Genomic DNA, 21,306 nt, shown 5'->3' with positions numbered 1-21,306 from the left:
GACTGAGGGGGTCAACAACCCGTTCGAAATCACTAGACCATGAAAACACTGGTCCAAGGAAGTTGTAGTATTGTTGGCTGCATGAGCTGTAGTATTGTCCTGTTGAGACCACATGTATTCTAGCTGGGCTGCAGATTTCATGTTTACAAATTATTGTACTATCTGTTTGTAGCGCTCACTGTTCACTGTACCGTGAGAAAATGTCATGATGATTCACCTACATGAAGATCGGACACTAAACACCCACTTTTTGTCTGTACAGCTGATGTGGATTTTTCGTACACCAAATGCATGAATTCTGTGCATTCATATAGCCATCAAAGTTGAACCGTCCCTCATCAGACCAAAACCAATCGTAGAGTTCTTCCCCATCTGGCGTTACAGATGACATGAACCGCTGACAGAAAGCTACACATTTTCCAGTGTCTGGAGGTAAAAACTCGTGAACAGCATGAATTCTGTACGGATGCATCTTTAAATAATACTTGCACGATGGACCACTACCGATGGAGAGGCTAGACTGGCTAGATAGGCGTCGCACAGACTTCTTGGGACTAACAGAATATGCAGCTTGCATGTCGATCAACTTTTCTGGTATTAGTACTTTCGGTCGATCCCTTTTGGTTGCATCTGCCACATTCCCCGTCTCTTGGACCTTGTCATACAACCGCTTGATGGAGGACTTGTTTGGTGCATCCACACTATACTTCTCTGTGAAGGCATTCTTGGTTTGTGCATAATTGGCACAGCTAATGTATTTTTTGAGGCAATGAAAAAAATATTCTCTGCTGCATTGTGTTACACATTTTTCATCTGTTAAACTTGCAACAAAAGAAGGAAATATTCTTCCATAAGTTTTTGAACACTTTGTGTTAGTATTTTGGTATATATTCAAGTGATTTCATTCAGGAGTGGAAAACAAGAAGCCTAATTTTTATAACATTATTGATATACACAAATATTTCTGTAAGTTTATAAAATTACTCTGCCATGATTGATTGTTATAAATTTTACAAGTGTTACAATTTACTTATATCTCGTCGTGCCGCAGTAATGTTATTTTACTGGATACACAAAAACTAATGAAATATCTCCTAGTGTAAGAAGTGTTAATAGGTTTTTCTATCTGCTTATGATGTTTAAATAATCGCTTCATACACATGGTCCTATAGATATTAGTATATAAAAGATAATTTTTTTAGTTTTGAATGGATCTTGTTGATGTAAAATTATTTGAATTTTACAGGAGCGATAAAATCGGATTTGAAAATTAATTTGTTTTGAAGATTTATTTATGAAGCAAAAAATATAAATTATTTAGAATAAAAGAATCTGTGTATAATAGGTGTATTGAGAAATTAATTAAAATTGAAATATCGAGTGAGAAAAGTGGAAAAAACTTAGGAAAATTAAAATAATGGCAGAAACTCGCAGCATTTCAGCTCCAATCATAGTCAGTTACCTCTTGAGATACTGCGGCAGAGGTGAAGTGTCAATGAGCTCATTGTCCCGCTGTAAGCTTTTATCTGCTTTACTCCAGTTGTCTTCAGATATTTTTTTAAGTAATTTATTCACATATTTTTCTTTTCTTTATTAGTAAGCTGACTAGGACAACTTTTCCAGACCGTTATTTTTCATTTTCCAAAGGAGATGAAAACGACAGTTTCATCTACTTTCTCGCACTGATAATTTTTTACAAGAGTACTGTACATTCTTTGTTTTTTTTTAACCATTTTAATTTTCTTCTACTTTTTTTTATATTTGTAATCGGATTTCTTTTTTTTTATTTATAATTACTCAAAGATTTTATGTCGGAACAACATCAGTTTTCTCCACTTGCGTTAACACAATCAAACTTTTCTGTAATTATCAAAATACTCCTTCGATTTGTTTATTTTAAAAATCTGTGTTACTGAAAAATTTAGCATAGTCTTTTTTTAAGTGAAGTTTTATTTACTTTAAGAATGTATATAAGTTCCAGCGTTCAAGTCGTAGTAAAGCCAGTTATTTTTACACTGATTTGAATACTAGATCGTGGATACTGGTGTTCTTTGGCGATTGGGTTTCAATTAACCACACATCTCAGGAACAGTCGAACTGAGAATGTACAAGACTACACTTCATTCACACTCATACATATCATCCTCATTCATCCTCTGAAGTATTATCTAAACGGTAGTTACTGGAGGCTAAATAGGAAAAAGAAAGAAAGAATGTATATAAGAGTTTTCAAAAAAATATTGTTTTTTTTTTTTGTTAAAAGCGATCCATTTATCAGAAAGTAAACTAGAATGCGGATATAATGTAAAAATATGGATCATTAAAATTTTGTAAATTTTTTTATGTAAAGGTTGTGTGTGCACTCACATGTACTTGTGTATGTATTAAATTCAATTTGTCAAGCATAATAAATGTTCCATATTAAAATTTTTGGAAATGGCTGTGTTGTTATCATCATCATCGTTGGTTGACAGTGCGAAAAATGTACTTAATATAAACAAAGAAAAATGAATACTAGTGATTCAAATTAATTGATAAATAAACAATTTTTTCGTAGGTTTTTACAATAAAACTAAAAATACCAAATGACCATTAATATTGGTTTATGTAATTAGGTGTTTTTAAGCTAAATATATCATCTGTATTGAAATAGCCCTTGCAAAAACACTAGAACTGAGCTGTTGTACTTAAGCTAAAGCATCTGACTCTAATCGAATACAATCATGTACTAGTTATCAGTAATTTCTAGAAACAACACATTAATATATTCAGCAATTTGAGCGTGATTTATTTCATACATATTGTATTTTCATCGATTGTATGGACTTTGCCACATTTTGAATGAGTATCAGTTCTGGACAAGACTGGTACCGATTAAAATTGTTTTTTTTTAATTGGATAATAATGTTTTAAATGGAATTATTCTTTTTATGTCTTATATTTTTTAAAAAAAAGACCGATAACTTAATTTCCAATGTTAACCCCTCATTTTTTTGTAAATGTTTTGTATTTTTATTTTCGTTAGCGTGGATTTAAGCATTTTTTGTGTTTTTTTTTTTTTAAATAATTTTGCTTATTTAAAAATATATTTTGTATGAACTTGCTCAATTCTTCCTTTGTTTTCTTTCAAAACGAATGAAAAGAAAGTGTTTTCTTGTAATGATTGCTATATAATGAAGCCATTTTTATGTTATAGAATCAGAACTGTTTTAATTTTTTCTAACTATATATATGGAAAATCATGAGATCAGCACACCTAAGTTTTCATCTTTGACAAAAGCTGGCAAAATATTGCGTGACTTTCCTGGCTATTAATAATAAAGATAAAAAGTGTTAGAGACAAAAAACAAAAAAAAAAAAAAAAACAGAAGATATATTTTTTTTTAGAGATGGGGAATAGATTTTAAGAAAAGTTTTCTCTAAATCTAACACCCCTTCTGCTAAAATAAGATAAAGAAAATTTTTCAAAAAGATTTTCTTCATTTTAGGTCTTGTGTCTATAAATTAAAAAAATTGTACACATTTCTTGACAGCTTTATATATTATAATTTTCAAAAATTAAAAGAAAAAAAAATAAAATTAAGGGAGATAGAGCAAAAGAAGAAAAAACATAGATTTCGATTTTAATAGGTCGGGGTTAATTTTTTTTAAAGATTTTTTTTTAAATTTATATATGCATTGTAGGTAACAAATTTGCTTTAATAAAGTTTTCTCTAAAATGCCCCTGAAAAAATTGGAATTGGTTTTTTCTGTACATCTTTCACCCTTTAAAAAATTATTTAAAAATGAATATGTTCAGTGCTCATATATAGAAATATTTGAGCTAAATTTGAAGAAAATTTGTTTGATCAATCCTGAGACATAGGGCCAAAAGCAATGCAATGCACATATATACTTATACACATACAAGTCTAGATGAACTAGTTGGATGCTAAAATGTAAAAATTTGGAAAAACTATTATCCATTTTTTGACATGATCATCTCACGTTCCCCTTTAATGCCGTATCATAAAGTAAAAAATGGTAGTTCATTTCTGTAGCTACAAATGATGTGTGGTATATTTACCATGATCAAATCAAAAATTCCTCTTAACTCTTTCTGTATTTCACCGCAATGAAATTGTTATGACAATGCTTATGTAAACTGCTCCTGTACGGGGATAGTTTACTACATTCATTATATTGTTCTGGAACACAGAAATAGTTTTAGGCTTTCGAAGGATTACTAGTAAAAACTGGTCGTTAAGATTAACAGAAGGGTTTGGAATCATCACCGTAGTAAGATGCCCATTGGTGGAAATAAAAGTGATATCGCCGCGTATCTTATATTATAAATTAAATTTAGCTCCCTCTTCTCTCTTACTCTCTCTCTTTCTAAATAAATATATACATATATACACATGAATATGTTGGTTTCATAAGTAATATCGTTTGTATGAACATTATACTCATTGTGTTGTTTGATGAAATCATCGCAGTAAACATCTAAAGGTATGACCATCTGCTTATAGTGATGGCTGTCATTTCCATCCATTCTTTTCTATCCAGCATTGAGAAAACATCGGATAATTTACAAATAATGTCACCGAAGTGTGGTGAAGACCCATTATGTCGAGGTATATCATTTTCATCTATAGTTTGGGGCCTCCATATAATTGAAAAATATCTAGCTAGTTGTGGACATCACAGTTTGTTTTGAAAAACAAAAATAAGCATATTGTTCGTCAAATTTTATTATAAAAGTAAAATTAAACCTTAAATAAAATGTAAAATATGCCGATTGCATGAAGTGAACTGTAACAGAGTTCAAAAATTTAGTGGTTCATTGAATGTGGATGTCTGTGTATTATTCTACCTCAGATAATTTAATCTCAAAAATGTTCTAGGTATTTTAGGTGTTATAATGACGTAAGAGATACAATTTATTCTATATTATAAAATATTACTGTTTTCTTTGCATTTATTTTATTATTCTAAATGTCGTCATTTATCTAAAAACCTTTAGTTGTAATTATTATGAATTGCTAGCTATAATTTGAACTAAATTAAAAATGTTATGTACGTAATTATGTGCATTTATAACAGAAAAAATTTGTAGTAATTAAAAAAATAGACCCCCTTGTGTTAAGGTAAATAACTAAAATGTAATTACTATTATTGTATCGTCTTGCTTATAAGTAAAAAAATATTATAATTATAAAGTTTTTTTTTTTTTTTATACTGTAATCACATATATTATAAAACTTAATTAATTTTTCATTCTGCATTCAGTAAATTTAAAATTGTTCATTCTTGATGGATAATAAAGTAAAATAATACTAAAATTACAGCATTGCCTGTTTGCTCTTTATTTACAACTCATGAGAAGGAGTGAAACTTGGAGCTATTATAATCAAATTTACGCTGCTGAGTGCCTGCTTTTTAAAAAGAATCGTCAGTTAAGCGTTAATCTAATAGAGAAATAAGATAAAAAAAGGGCAATTAAAGTATCTCAATCTATCGCAGAAAAATAATTAAAAGGAAATAGAAAAAATTAAATTCGCATACTAATTTGAAGTAAATAATGGATTATTGATTATCAAAAGAAATATATAAATGTATGTAAAAGAATGGGAAAATTATTGGAAGACTACAGAAGAGATGGTGATGGATTAGTTTCATTATGATAAAATATAACAATAATCATGATAATATTAATGACAATAATAATAAACAAACTTTTGTAATTGAAACAGGTGTTCGGCATCTAATCATGTGGATTGAAAAAGAAGTTTGATTGAACGATTTGAAGATCTATGAAAGGGAATTTCCCATAGATGGATTTAATTAGTTAGTGAAGAAGATAAGGAGGGATAACTAGTTTAACCATTTTAATTGAAGAAGTCTGTGGAAGTTTGAAGAATATATATTTCTCTTGGATTTGAATATAAGAAAACTGTAAGTAAAAGCATTTTGGAATGCTTGTATCTTCGTTTATTAGCTGCTGGCTTTTCCTCCCTTATCATTGGTCAATGTAGTTAGGAATACAAAGTTTTCATGTTTTAGAGGCAGTTGTGTGTGTGTGTGTGTGTGTGTGTGTGTGTGTGTGTGTGTGTGTGTGTGTGTGTGTGTGTGTGTGTGTGTATGTGTGTGTGTGTGTGTGTGTGTGTGTGTGTGTGTGTGTGTGTGTGTGTGTGTGTGTGTGTGTGTGTGTGTGTGTGTGTGTGTGTGTTTCCATTGTTCAATTTAGTTGTAGTCTTGTCTCCTTTAAATCATCGATAAGATTTCTATAAAGTGTTCTGGAATATTTTCCCCTTATTTTTATATGTTCTTTTTAAAATACTTTTAACTAATCGTGCTAGTCAGTAAGTAATATTCTTTTTCGTGATATTCAATGTCTTTTTTAATTTTATTTATCTACCCTAAAGCGAAATTAAAATTTGGTATACATTTATTGGTAAATTTAAATTTGGCATATGCCATTCATATTTTATCATATTGGTATTAGTTTTATTTGAAGGAGTAACGTGTAGTACCAGTCTCATATCTTAGCCTAGTTGTTTGATATTAAAATCAAAATTGTAGGCTTTTACCTATCAAAAGAGCTATTTATTACAATCAGGATTGTTTAATTCAATGATTTATAGGAACTATTTGCTTAGTTTTACCGTCACATTGTTTGCCTTTTACCATCACATCGTTTTGTAATTTTAGGATGATATTTACCAATCGTTGAGTCGTAAAAAATACATTTAAATATCTTTGCTATAACCTGAATATTATCCTGCTGTTCAGTTTTCCGTTGAATATTTTGATATAGTAGAACTATCGGGTTACTAGAGGATATGATTGCTGGTATCTTGCAAACAAAATGATTTGTGTTTAACGTACATTCACTTGCTATTTACGTTTGAAATTATAATTCATCTGATCCAGAAGTTTAGATTTAATTTCGTGTACAGGTTTACTTTTAAGGGGATTCATACTCTTGGTTTTATCTGATAAGCACCAGCTTTTAGGTTAATTATGAAGTTACAGAAGCAGTGTCCCCCAAGTCTGTAAACAAGCAGCTCTCCTTATTGGTTACCGAGGATGCACAGTGACTCTTCAAGTCCTGGGATCCTCAGCGCAGGAAGGAATCAGACCGGCATCTAGGATGCGGTGGATGGTGGGGAAATACTGTTGACATACCCGATCATAAACCGATCGTTAATGATTATTTATTAATTTTTGTTCATTTATTTTCAGGTTCTAGTGATAAAGAACAAGACTGCAATACAACTCCTGAAAAACTGGCGAGGCCGCCGTCAGAAAGAAAAAGAAAACGAAAAGTAGGAGACGACGGAGGCCTAGGTGGTGGGGGAATTGTTGCTAAGGGTACGCCTAGACTGATAACCGATTCTAAGAAAATCAACGACTATTTTGTAAAACATCCCGGCAGCAGCCCCATTAGGCACGGTGGTGCTAAAAGTCCTTCACCTGCGCAGCAGGGCTATCCTCCTCTCGTAAGTATTTATTTATTTATTTATTTTATTCGAGTTATGTAAGCTTATAGTTATAGATGAGTAGGTTCAAATACTCTTTTGTTTATGGTAGAATTGAATTTGTGTTATGTAAAAATTTGGGTTTGAACTTATAACATTGTTTGTTAGGTGTTTATGTTTATCGCTTTTTCCTTTCATTAGCTTGCTTTCTTGTGAAAAATCTAATTGTGACACAGGAAGGAGTGAGACGAGGATGAAGCTCTTTCTTTTTAGTTTTTAATTTATATTTAGGAAAAGGTAATAAGCATTAAAAGAATAGATAAAAGAGAGGTACCAAAGGAATCGAGTAAAAACTAAAAAGTAAAATGTTTAAGGCAGTATACCGAGTTTGACTTTTTCTTTTCTTAACTGGTTTCAGCATGCTCATTTGTTTTTTTTTTCATGTGAATTAAATTTAAATAAGAATAAACTTTCATATTTATTTTCTTTACTTTAATTTCATGTGTCTTTTCAAAAAATTTGTAAAGAAAAAAAAAATTAGTGTAGAACAACAAAAAGTTTGTGTAAGAAAATCGCCTTCTTATTTAAAGTTATAGAAATAAAACTATAGAGCAATAAATATAATTACTCAAAAAGAGTTTTATTACTATCTAAAACATAAAAAAATAAAAATTACTAAATTGCAATCTGAATTATGAAGGATTTTAATTAATCTGTGAGAGATTGATGAATATTTCACAGTATACAGAAACTGAAAGGGTCGGGATTATCTTAAGTAGAAAAAGTGCAAAGGTAAAGAAATTGGAAAATGTTGGTCATCAAAATTTTACAATCATCAAAATTTTCCAATTTATTTTTATTTGTATTTATTTACATATTCTATTTCGACCCTTGAATTACAGTTTACTGTATGAAATATTCATAAATTTCCCAATATTTCTTTCAGATTAAAATCCTTTGTATTTTAGTATCGCTAGAGTTAGCAATTATAATTTTATATTTTTTAGATTGGAAGATTTTTTCTTTCTTCCTGTTAATATTTGTTTATTATTTTTTTTAAGAGTACCATTAATTTACTACAAGGTGACTCAATCTTTTAAGAAATTCAGTTTTGCTAGGCGTAACTTCAAGTGTTGTAGTAACAAGTTTCAGGGAATTTCATCTGCTTATTATATACAAAAGTTTTTGATCCATTCTTTTCTTGTAACATACAATTAGGCGCTAAAATAGACTCTATTTAGCAACAGGATATTATACCTTAGTTTACGATAAAATACCATAGGTTCAGTAATAGACATATCAAATGGATTTTATGTTATTAAAAAAGATGATTTGTTAATATAGTATATGTGTAAATTTTAAGAAATTCAGCTTGAGAATTGCTGAAGCTTGGGTTATCGTGTCTATATTGTAATGGCATTTGAGATGTGAAAATTAGTTGGGTTAGTAGTGTATGAAATAAAATATATTTTGAGGTGATATGCTGCAAAATTAAAGATTATTTTATAAGCTTGTAAAAAAGATCATGTCTGGTGGTGTGGTGCATTCTTTAATTCTTCCATGTTTATTGAATTCTGTTCAGATAGAAAATATAAAGGTTAAAAAACTAATATACGTATGTCAAGTAACACACAAATTTACTGGACAACAGGGATTTTTTTTTGTTTATTTCTATATTGTGGCTAAACTGCTTGACCACGCCCATTCTTTATGTTGTCTGCGTATAAGGTTATTGTTTAGCAGTTTTCATGTTATAAAAAGTGTTTTGAAAAATTTATTTCATTTTTTATTACAAAATCATATTTTTGGTTCTTTGTGTCTTGAATATATAATAGTGGACATAACTCCAAGGAAACGTTTGAAAATTGTTTCTGTTTCTGAGCGTTTATCTTTATGACATAACAACAATTAGCTTCTGAGTATGTTGTCAGACTACGGACAGTGAATGCTATTATAAAACAATTTAAAGAAACCGGTTATTTTTCACCTCAAAGAAAGGCAAATACGGCTGTAAAAGAATAACTACTTCAACACAGAATCTGTTATTAGTGAGAAAAAGTTAATCTGATGCAAAATTATCTGCTGTGGACTTTAAATCAAGAATTAGCAACCAGTGGAACAGATTTACACATTACAACTGTTAGATGTAGTGTTCTTGGAGCTCAATTGAAAGCTCTTCGACCAGCCAAAAAAGCAGCTTTTAACACCAGATTGTGCAAAAATAGGCTCTGGTGGGCCAAAGTATGCGCTAACTTGATCAAAGAAGACTGGAATAATGTTATGTTTTCCGATGAGTCGTATTTTTATATCCAGAGACCAAGGGTTACATACGTTATGGAAGCATCAGATCAGAATATATCTCTGACTTTGTATCCAACAATCGGTTAAACGTACCTGTAAAAAAATGTTTTAGGGTTGTTTCACATTTGAATGTCCTTGTTCATTACTTTCAGTAGACGGCATATTGAAAAGTGATGGATAACAAGATTCTGAAGGAAAGGGTGTGAAACAACTTCAAAACAAATTCCCACAAGGCAATGAAGTGTTTGAACATGATTTGGTGCCCTGCCATGTTGCCAAAAAATGGAAAAAGATTTTGAAGAACAAAAAAAATTACTTCTATGGCCAAGCAACAATACCCCAGACTTAAATCCGATTGAAAATCTTTGGCCAATAGTCAAAGAACGACCCTCAAAAATGAGTTCTACTGCAGAAATTGAACTCGTTATAGCAATATTATCAGTATCTTATCGTTTTTCATGATGAGGAAATCAAAAAAATGTGTAGCACATTTCCTGAATCGGTAGCAAATCATATGCCAAAAAATAAAGTGATTAAGAATAAAGGATTTGATTTTTTCTTCTAAACAAATTTACTGTTTATTAAATAACATCTGTGTTCGAATTAATTTGAATGCTACTGTATGTATTTCTTTTGTTGGTTGTAAATTAAAAATTTAGATTGTATCAGAAATTGTTTAGGTTTAAATTACAGCATTTTCAACACTAATAGTTTATAATTGAGCTCTTTATAAATCTTACTATTAGATAGTATAAAGGATTTAGATAAAATTGCTGCTCCAGTTATAACATTTGAAAATGATATAAAATTTCTGTTGGTGTTTTTAAGATTAATTATTATTACGCAGTAAGTAAGAATTGAACCGGTTGATATTAATTTAATGAATTCAAAGAATTTATTATTCTATCAATAATTGTATTTACGTTTAAGTTATATATAAAAAAAGATGTTTTTTTTCTATATGAACATTTAGATTTCATAATTTTTCTTAAAATAGAATACTTTAAAAATACAACTTCATACTTAACGATCGGAAACATTAACAAGTGAATGATGACTAACTTAAGACTTCAGGATTGTATACTACTCAGAAGAACATTAAATAGATTGCTCTATTGATACATCTTTGTAATAAAATTCACAAAGAACTTTTTAAAATTGTAAAAGCAACTGTCTGTTGATATCCCAACTCGACATAAAATGTCATGTTTTTTCAAAGAAGTTTCTTAAAAGACATAAGATAACATAATTAGATAGGAGAATTTTTTTTTTTTTATTTTCAGTATTACCTGTTATTTTTGGAAACTTATTTTTTTTTTATGAATATTATTAAAGATCGATGACTTGCTGCATTAATCTCAAATTATTTACATTATCATTCATCCTCAGCTATCCACTTCATCTGTTCTAAACATTGTGTTCACGGTGAGTCACAGGAAACTGGTGTTTTTAAAAGAAAATAAGTTGGCAACACTGGGGAATAGACAAGAATCGAGATGGCTATGATCTTCCGTATCGGATGCCATTTCGGCAACAATGGAGCAGTCAACTACTTTATGCTGTGCATACATAGTGAAAATGTATTTTGAAAATAGTGATTTGCTTGAGATTACTTGGCGATTATTCTGTCGGCATTTCAATATTCCACGTCATGGTACTGTTGCTTCACACAATGTAATAAAATTGTGAATAAAATATTTACAAATTACTGTCGTAATTGATTTGACTCATGGTTTGCTGTGATAAACAAACCATGAGAATTCCTCCAAACATTGGCAATCAGGCGATACTACACTCTAATTGCTCAATGAGAAAGCACACTGCAACACTGCAGCCCTTCATTTATGTTACAACATTGTCAGGAGAATTTTAAACAAGTATTTGAGTTTTCATCCATATGCAGTTATGATGATGAGATCTATGGTGTGTCAAAGGAAATCGAATGAAATTTTGTGCAAAATTTATCAATCTGTCTATCAATGAAACGGTCCTGCTAATGGATGTTGAAGCGCGTTTTTATTTATTGGGCACAATGTGAACAAACAAAATCTTTGTTTCTGGTATGATATGAATCCTAAGTAGTTTCATATACATCTTCACTGTTCACATATCTACATATAAACTGTCTGGTGTGCTTTGGCAAGTTTTGTAATTATAGACCCTTATATCTTTGAAGAGGAAGTGCACATGGTAACGGTCACTTCTTACTGGTACCTGATAATGTTATAACATTTACTTGTACTTAACTGCTTCATTATGGCATCGACTTGATTGGCAGCATGTGCAACAACCCGCGCTGCCTAAGCAACCTTTGAAGTAATTTGAGAGATGTTTACAGGCCATGTGATTTGTAAAAGAGAAAATGTCGCATGGCCAGCATGTTCTCCAGAACCTATCAGAATGCGACTGACTATTTTTCCCACATAATTTATGCATGGTTATTTTAAGAGGCCATGTTGCGTATAATGAATATTGGAATGGGTGCAGAATTGTGTATAGGGTAAAATTATGTAATATTTTTAGATTTACTGTTATATAGTTGTACTTTATGATATATGTCTATTTTTTGTTTTTTTGTTCAGTACCCGCCATCACCGCAGCAAACCATGTCACCGGTAACAGTGGTACCGTCGGTTACGGCCGATTACTCAACACTAATGCAACCTCCACGGTTACCACCTACTATGCTATCAAAGCAAATACAGGTAAATATTGTAAATAAAATTACATTATTAAAGCTTATATTATAATGTTCGTGTATGTACCATCCCTGGGGTCCGACTAGGGATAACTCTCTTCAGCCGGTGGTTTGATATGAAATAAAAACAGTTTTACATTTTTTCAAATACTGTTTATTATAATGAAAAGTATATTCATTAATAATAATAATAATGAGTGGTACTATAAACAAAACGTTAAATAACAGAGCTAGGAAAGAGACACGATTGAAATTCCATAAGATTGTGGCTACCTCAGTTCTTCTTTATGGAAGCTAGTTGTGGGTTACCGCAAAAGTAAAAGAAAGTAAGATGCAGGCAGCGGAGATGAAATTTCTAAGGATGCTGAAGGGTGTCACACAATTAGATCGGGTATGGAATAAAGAAATAAGAACTGAATCTGATATTTGTAGTCTGAATGAAAGCGTGACGGACTATCACAGTCGATGGAAGCAACATCTTGAGAGAATATCTGATAATAGGATTTCCATACAAGTACAAAATTATCAGCCAAACACAAGTAGAGATATTGAAAGACCACATGAAAGATGGCAATAGCTTGTTGTGAGTTTGGAATGAACATAGACCTAATCCTTATCTGTAAGAAGAAGAAGAATAATGAAACGTAATAAACTATTAATATTAAAGCGTTTTTTTTCTGGTTCTAGAGAATTGTCTATTTTGGGTTCTACCATAAAAATTTTTGAAAAACATCTTCAAAATGATTTCCGTGATTTGAAGTGTATATCATTTAATTTTATGTTAAAGTTTTAGACATTGATGGTGATGAACCCCCATGTACAAATTTTAAAATTTGTTTATTATAATTTTTTTACATGAAACAAGTTAATGCGTTAAATTCCTCTGATCATAACAAAGTTCTGACGGTCATTTTTGGATTGAATGTCCCTTTTCTCTTCTTTTTTCCTATCTTGTCTTTAATTCCTTCTTTCGTAGGTAACTGTCCTAAAAATTATATGAGCTACCAGCTTAATTCCATCTTTGGTGTCATGTTGTTACTATGTGGAAGTTGTTGCAACCTTTAGGGTTGTTGGTTTTTATTGGAGGAAAGCTTTCTGTGGTGGTGGTAACTCTTTGTTTATGAGATCATTCAGGGACTGTTTTTCCCCCAGATTGTAGAAAAAAAGACTGACTAGTAAATGTCTAATATTAAAAGAAAATATACAACCGGTTGGTAAATTTAAAGGAAATTCAGGCCGTTACTCTGCATTAGAAGTATAATTAGTCGTGCAAGATTATTTATTATATTAATGCAGAGTTTTCAAATTCAATTTTTATTTTAATATTATATTGAGTTAACATTGCTAAGGATGTAAATTAAAGTGGGTTTTTAAACACTGAACTGTTTTATGTAATTAATCAAAAATTTGTGAATACACTTACTTATAAATGTATATTTGTGCTTGCAGGTGCATATGTATGTTTAATGTAAATGAATTTTTCATTTTTTTATTTGTTTCTTTATAATACAGACTGAACTCACTTGCCAAAGGATAACGGAGTTTGAAACGCAGGCTTCATCCGATTTGGAACTGCGTAATAATAAAATAGATGAACTTAATAGGGTAAGTTTATGTGGTTTCTTTTACTTTTCAATTTTCTTAATGAAGTTATTTAATTTTTTTTTATAATTTTGGTTATGTATTTATACATTAAATTTTTTTTATTACTAAGATTCCATAATATTTCCAACTTTTACTTTTGAAAAAATAGAATCTGGCAGAACCAGAAATACCTTTGGATTATAAAAAGTACGGTTAGAGAGAGGAAAAGAAATGAGTCTGTGTTTGATACGGCGGCACATGAAATGACCCAACATTTGATTTTCTTAAAAAAAATAATTTGTATCGCAATACAGATATGTAAAATACGTGTTTACTATATATCTGGAGATTATGTTCTGCTTATGACGTATTCAATATGACCACCATCACGTCTAGCAACTTCTTCAACACGAACTCCTATGTTGTTAATAACTCGATGACATATCCCCAGTTATCTTGTTGCACACCTCGATGATCGGCACTTGCAGTTCCATCGTTATACGAGGATGTTTAGAGAAAATTTTTTCCTTTAGAAATCTCCAAAGAAAATAATCACACAGATTCAAATCAGGACTGTTCAGGGGCCAATTCTATCCGCACATAAAATGATTAGGAAATCGGTTTGAAATGACATTTGCGTTAAAAGTTTCACGCAGAAAGTCTAAAACAACATTATATATATGTGGTCTGGCTCCATCCTGTATGAACCACTCGTTTTCTAATTGAAATCCTTTTACAAAAAGCAGAAGAGGAACAAAATATTATGCAGCATGTTTAGATAATGTTCACTGTCATTCAAAAAAGATTGGCCGTATGACTTTGAGATGGCAGCCCATACCGTAATTCTTGGAGTGTGATTCACCTTTTCATGAGGCACGTGTGGATTTTCAGAAGCTCAAAAACACACATTTTGTTTATTAACAACCCCGTCTAGGTGAAAATGTGTATCGTCTATAAACCAAACATTGTTCAACAATATGTCTTTTTTCATAGTCCGTTCAGTTAATGCCATTCTTTGATTTTGTTGTCAATTGTTAATTTAGGCAATACAGGCTGTAAGAGTGCAGTAGAAATAAAAGGTAGGTTAGTGATGGCAAAGGAAGCCCTTAGAAGAAAAAAAATCATTATTTTGTACTAATACAAATCGGTTTTTAAAATTTGCTGCACAGATCGCCTAGAAATCTCAAGTTGTGCTGCTGCTTTTCTTGTTGATTTGCCCGGGCTGCTCGGCAACGCTGCTCTGACATATGGAATATTCTGTGGAGAATGAACATTGACTGGCTGTTCAACAGTCAGTCTTCCTTTGTCAACCATCTTAGAACGATACACAAACAGTGCACTCAGAAAGAGAAGAATATAATATTCATGAACTGCTGTAATTTCTGCCAACATAAAATACATTAATAATTATTAACCTAAACAATTATTGCCAAAACAAATGTTGGATCATTTCATGCGCTATCCTGTAGATTTAGAGAAGGCATTTGATCAAATCAAATGGTATAAAATAGGGAAATTTTTAAAGAGAGAATTGTAGAATGGAAATGTTAATAAATAATTGTTCAAGAGCAGCAATGTACAAACAGCAGCAATGAAAGTAAATAAAGATATGATTGGCTGCTTGTGTCTAGGTCAAGGTGTTAGGCAAGGATGTAGCTTCTCACTAACACTGATAAGAATATATTAGATACTAATAGGAATATATTAGAAAATGGAGAAGGGACTAATTGTAAGATGATGAGAAAAAAGCATGAAGTTTGTTGATGGTATGGTCATTGTAGCTGATGGTACACATGCGCATCAAAGATTGTTAATAGCTCTGAAGGAAGGAATTGAAATAAATACAGGAAAAACTCTAGTAATGGAAGTAAAGAACAAAGAGGATTTAGCAGTAACGACAAGGGAAGGAAAATAGAAAAAGTAAAAAATTAGAAATGTGTAGGGGACTTTGGTGACAGAGGACTGGACGAGTGCATTAGAAATAGAAGGAAGGTTAGTGATGGCAAAGAAAGCCCTTAGAAGAAAAAAAATCATGTAGTAAAAGATTTAAGGAAGTTAGCCAAATTCTTTGTATGGAAGTGAAACACAGATGTGAGGAAGATGGAGAATATCTAAACCGAAGATGTCAATATGGAAAATTAAGATGTAGGGATAAAGTGAGGACTGAGGAAGTAATGATAAAGAAGTGCTTGTATGGGAAGGCATAAAAGAAAAGGAAACAGATTAGGACATGTGGTTAGAGGCAGCTGGAATCTTTACAACTGCATTAAAAGGATCAGTAGACGGAAAAGAAAGCAAGGAAGAAAAGAATGTAGTTAATAGATGAAGTGAATATTGGAAACGACAAGGCGATACAGGAGAAGGCTTGGGACAGGGATAGATGGAAACTGCAGTGGTGTAAATACCTGTCCCCTTTCAGAACACCTGAAGATGATGAGAACTGGCGACTCTGGTTGGTTGTTATAATTATACACAGGCTACATCAGTTATGAACGTAAAATCTTAATTGTTTTACAATATCTGGGGAAAAAAAAAAAAAAAAAAAATCCCTGTGGAAATTGTATCCAGAAAATTGAAAGGTGTAAATTAAGTAACTATATTGTCGATAACTGAACAGCTGAGTTTCTGCCGACACTAATTAAAAAAGTTGTAAAACTGTTCTTTTAGCAAGTTAAAATGCATATAATTTTCTTCGCTGTTTAATAATTTCTTTTCATGTTTATTATCTGATCATAACGATGACATAGAAAATTTTGTTTTTTATTTTTTATTTTATTTCTTACTACACAACAAAACCTACTGTATGAAGTTAAAAATACCATACTCCAAACATTTAATATTTTAAAGTGGGCAGAATTCTTCGCATGCATATTAGAACATTTAAAACGTGATGTTTTCATCCATAAATGAATGCGCTTACCAGTTTCAAACATTTGAGTTTGTCATAGTAAACTCGCATATTAAACTATGTTTTGTGGTTGATGAAATACTTAAGATGTTAAATTTCAAATCCGCAAGTAAATATGTGGAATTCCTAACATCTGTGTTAGTCACCAGCCAATATCATGTTATAGCTGGCTAAATATCTCGTGAACCAGATTATAAACCGTGCTTGTTATGTCGTATTTCTCATAATACGTATCGGAGAGCTTTCTTTTCCACACCACCACAGAAATGACTTCCACTTATATATTTTCACAGTATAATTGTTTATTTTAATTTCTATTACCTTTATAACATTAATATGTTATATTTCAATTGCTGATCTTGAGACCTAAACAGTTCCATGTCATTTACAATACGACAGAAGTGCTGTCTCATTTGAGATGTAGCGGTTAACTTTCAAGTTTGATCACATTGTGCGCAGCTTATCTAATCTATAGAACATCTTCAAATATCTATTGACATCCAACAATTAAATCAATCGCTCGATCACCCGACTGTATAATTGTGGATGAAAGTTGTTTCAAAGGATCTCCAATTGTGACTAAATGGTCTGGTGTGCAGGGTAACATATTATAAGTATGTTCAATAAAGCAAACACTGAAATCATTAATATACAATTTCATCGCTGTACATCTTTTTTCAAAATTTAAGTACAAGTATACTGGTCAAACGGTGATAAATTTCTTAATAATATTGTTATTGGTGATGGAACATTGGTGTATCATGAAAATGCTGAAATTAAATACCAATCTATGTTATGTCATCGTTCAGAAAAAGTGAAGAACATCATGTAAAAAGAATTTACATGATGGATCCACAGGAAGTCTTGCTGATTTCATATTGACCAGAATGATAGTGAATTTACAAGCTGACTGTAAAACCCTTAACCGATAATGTTTTGTTTCATGATAATATTTGCTAGCACTTGGCTGAAATTTATTACGATGTTTCATACATCTACCTATTTGTTCAGTATTTAAGTTTTCCTGAACTAAAAGAATTTTGTGTTTATAACAGTTCGTAAGTTAAAAATGTGTTATTAAAATTATTATTGTATTGAAAACTACAGGGAATAGTTATACATTATTTCTGATTTGTCTTTTAGTTGTAAGGATCTTTATAAATAAAATTCTACTGATATCTTACTTTAAATAATGAGATCGGTTTTTTGAGGAAGTTTTATAACAAATATAATCTTTATAAGAGTTCATTAGCCAGCCGGTTTAGTATATACTGGGTTCTTGATTAGTTTGTTGTTTGATTCCCAACGAGGGTCTGGCATGGCACTTTTTAACTTATCATTTCAACCATATCATCCTCATGAAAATACATGCATATTCACAGCGATATGAAAAAAATTATGACATTAAAGATGAAAAAGCTAATATTTTATTTCAGGGTGGTAGGTTATTGTTGTTGTCATTTTATTTCTTCTATGAAACTCTAGTTGATATATGTCGTTTTAATCTTTTGCGTTTTGTTTTTTTTTTTACAGACAGCGGAAGAATTAAGGCTCCAGCTTGCATCACAACAAAAATTGTTAGAACAACATAAAAGTCATATTAATAAATGTATCGATGTAGTTAAAAAATTACTAAAAGAAAAGTCAAATATCGAAAAGAAGGAAGCAAGGCAAAGATGCATGCAAAATAGGCTTAGACTAGGCCAGTTTGTTACACAACGTGTCGGCGCTACGTTTCAAGAGAACTGGACTGATGGATATGCATTCCAGGAATTATCGAGGTTTGTTCTTTATTTTTATATTCAAGTATGTGATCTGTTTTATGAAATTTTAAGTACCGGATTTTATTGTATTCATTAATATATGTATTTTATTTTATTACCGTTCTTTTTATGTTATGTAGAAATAAAATTTTTCAACCGTTTTAAATTGTCTGGTTTTTCAGATTAGTTGCTTGTAAGTTATTAACGGTATACTTTTATACTGTGATAACATGAAATAACTTTTTACGGTATTAATTTGTGTGGTATAAATTTAGAAATTATCCAATCAGTTTGTGCCAGAGTAGTTAGTTTTCAACGATTAACCATAACGCATTTATGTTTTGGATTTGTCAAGTCTTTTGGTCATTATATCCCCTAAAAAATTAATATTTAATGTTTTCTTTTATGATATGATGAAAATTCAAACTAACTTTCAGATTTTACCTGAATTAATTTGTTGTTAACGTAGGTGATGCGGGTGAAATTAACAATATTTAAAATGTTACATTTACTTTCAAGAATTTTAGTTTACTATTTTATTTAGGTAGTTTGTTTATAAAGTTAACATTGATTGTCTTCTTTGTCAGGAATATTCTCTTAGAAATTATCATCAGTTAAGTAGAAGGAAGAAAAAAATGGACAAAGGATAGATATTAATAATGGAAAAAGTTACTGTGAAATAAAATAACACATTAAAAAATAAGTGGGTTTTTAGCTTGAAACCTGTTGAAAAGCAGTTTTGTTGTTTTCAGAATAGTTGTGTATCTATAATATATATTTTATATGTTCAAATTACAAATAATTATATTTAAAAAAATTTATATATTTATTTTTGTTTGTTTTGGTTTACTCAACACTTTGTCTTTCAAATCTGTAGTAGTAATAGGATTTGATGTGGCAGTACTTATGTTAAGTTGTATTGTCAATAAATGTTAGTGAAATAAAAACATTGCATTATTGTGTTTCATGTTGGCCTTTGTTATTTCTCGTTAGGAATGAAGTAGTTTTTTTTCCATAAACTGATATCATTAACTTTTCTTGACATTAAATTTTTTGTTCATTTTTATTTTCATTAAATATATAATCCATTTTTATTAGTCTACGGTCAGTTATTGTCCTTATTTGTAAAGAATAATATCTGTATGGTTAGATTATTAATAAAATAATAAATATAAAAGTTTTATACTGATTGTTCTTTATTATGATTTTATATTAGTGTTTAACCAAAGAATTTTATGATTTGTAATCAAATTAGGTACATTGATTTTTTATGACTAGTTTTGTCATTTTTAAACAAATAATTTTGATCTCTGAGAAATTCAGATTAGTGGAATGTGATTACACAAAATTCAAAGTATTTGTTTTGTTTTATTTTATATATGTATATATATCTGAATCACAGATATAAGAAATTTAAAATCATTACAAATAAAATTGGCCTCAAAATATCATTGGAAAAGACAGAAATTATGCCTCAAAAACCAGCACGAATAAAAGAAGTAAACATAAATGGTAATAAAATCAAAATAGTAACCCGATTTAAATACCTCAGAGAAATAATAACAAACAACCTAAATGAAAAAACCCTGATCCAAGTAAAAAGAAACAAACTAGCTAAAGCTTAAAAATTAACTTTATACACCTACAGTAAAAATCCCTATCAATAAATGCAAAAAGTGAGACACCACAACACTGTTATAAAACCGGAAGCCACTTTCAGCAACAGAAACATTCTTCCACCTGAACGAACAGTCAAAGACAGACAGACTCCAGAAAATCTAAAGAAGAATTGGAAGAACCTGCATCAATAAAAAGTACCAAAAAGACAAGCAATGGCAGATTGTACACGACAAAGTTGTGTACAAAGAATTAGAACCAACCCATCACTGATACCGTGCGTGAGAGGTCACTGGGATTCTTTGGACATATCATGAGGATGCAAGATTCGAGACTTGCATCCTAGTGAGATTGTACTGTAACAGCGGGTACAGTACAATATCGACTCGAAAAACACCAAGATAGGATGCAGATAGATCAGAGAAATAAGAGAGGATCTGAAGGAAATAAACCTTACACCAAAAGACACCACAGATATAATTAAACAAGAACAAAAACAGTTGCTTTACACTCACAAGATAAAACCTCACAATATAAGCATTCTCAACACTAGAAAGGACACAGATATCGGAATGTATGACAAAGTACTGGTAAGGCCCAAACAGTCCCATTGAAGAGACTGATAATGGACTGACTAAAGTGATCCGATGCGGTCATAAAAGATAATAATAATATTATATATATATGTATGTTTAAAATTTAATTTGTATATTTCTTAAAAGCTGTAGATTCTTTTGTGGTATAAGCACCAACCAGAAAAAGATGATATAATTTTTCTACATAAGGAGTATTTTGCTGCCATTTACCAAGAATATGATGTTAGTTTTTTTTTTAATTTTGCTGTTTTTATCTTTTTTTTATCTTTCAACTTGTTTTAAATTGTATTTAATCAAACCCCAGGAAATTTTAGAGTGAAAGTTTGATTTTTTCTTTTTTGATGACAAAAAATATCTAATGTAGAGTATAAAAATT

General features: G+C 30.6%; 1 protein-coding gene across 4 annotated transcripts in view; it reads left to right on the top strand.

The window, feature by feature from the left end:
• Tlk (Tousled-like kinase) overlaps positions 1–21,306 on the top strand; it is a 435,474-nt gene that overhangs the window by 396,269 nt on the left and 17,899 nt on the right. For all 4 annotated transcript variants that reach the window (XM_075381105.1, XM_075381106.1, XM_075381107.1 and 1 more), the window contains 4 exons: positions 7,228–7,484; positions 12,347–12,469; positions 13,975–14,067; positions 18,488–18,735. In XM_075381105.1, the coding sequence (XP_075237220.1) occupies positions 7,228–7,484; positions 12,347–12,469; positions 13,975–14,067; positions 18,488–18,735 (721 nt within the window). The remainder of the gene's footprint in view (positions 1–7,227; positions 7,485–12,346; positions 12,470–13,974; positions 14,068–18,487; positions 18,736–21,306) is intronic.

The sequence above is a fragment of the Lycorma delicatula genome, chromosome 13, assembly GCF_047948215.1.
Source record: "Lycorma delicatula isolate Av1 chromosome 13, ASM4794821v1, whole genome shotgun sequence".
NCBI classification, from domain to species: domain Eukaryota; kingdom Metazoa; phylum Arthropoda; class Insecta; order Hemiptera; family Fulgoridae; genus Lycorma; species Lycorma delicatula.
The sequence above is the reverse complement of the archived record's forward strand: the minus strand, read 5'-3'. Positions and strand labels throughout refer to the sequence as shown.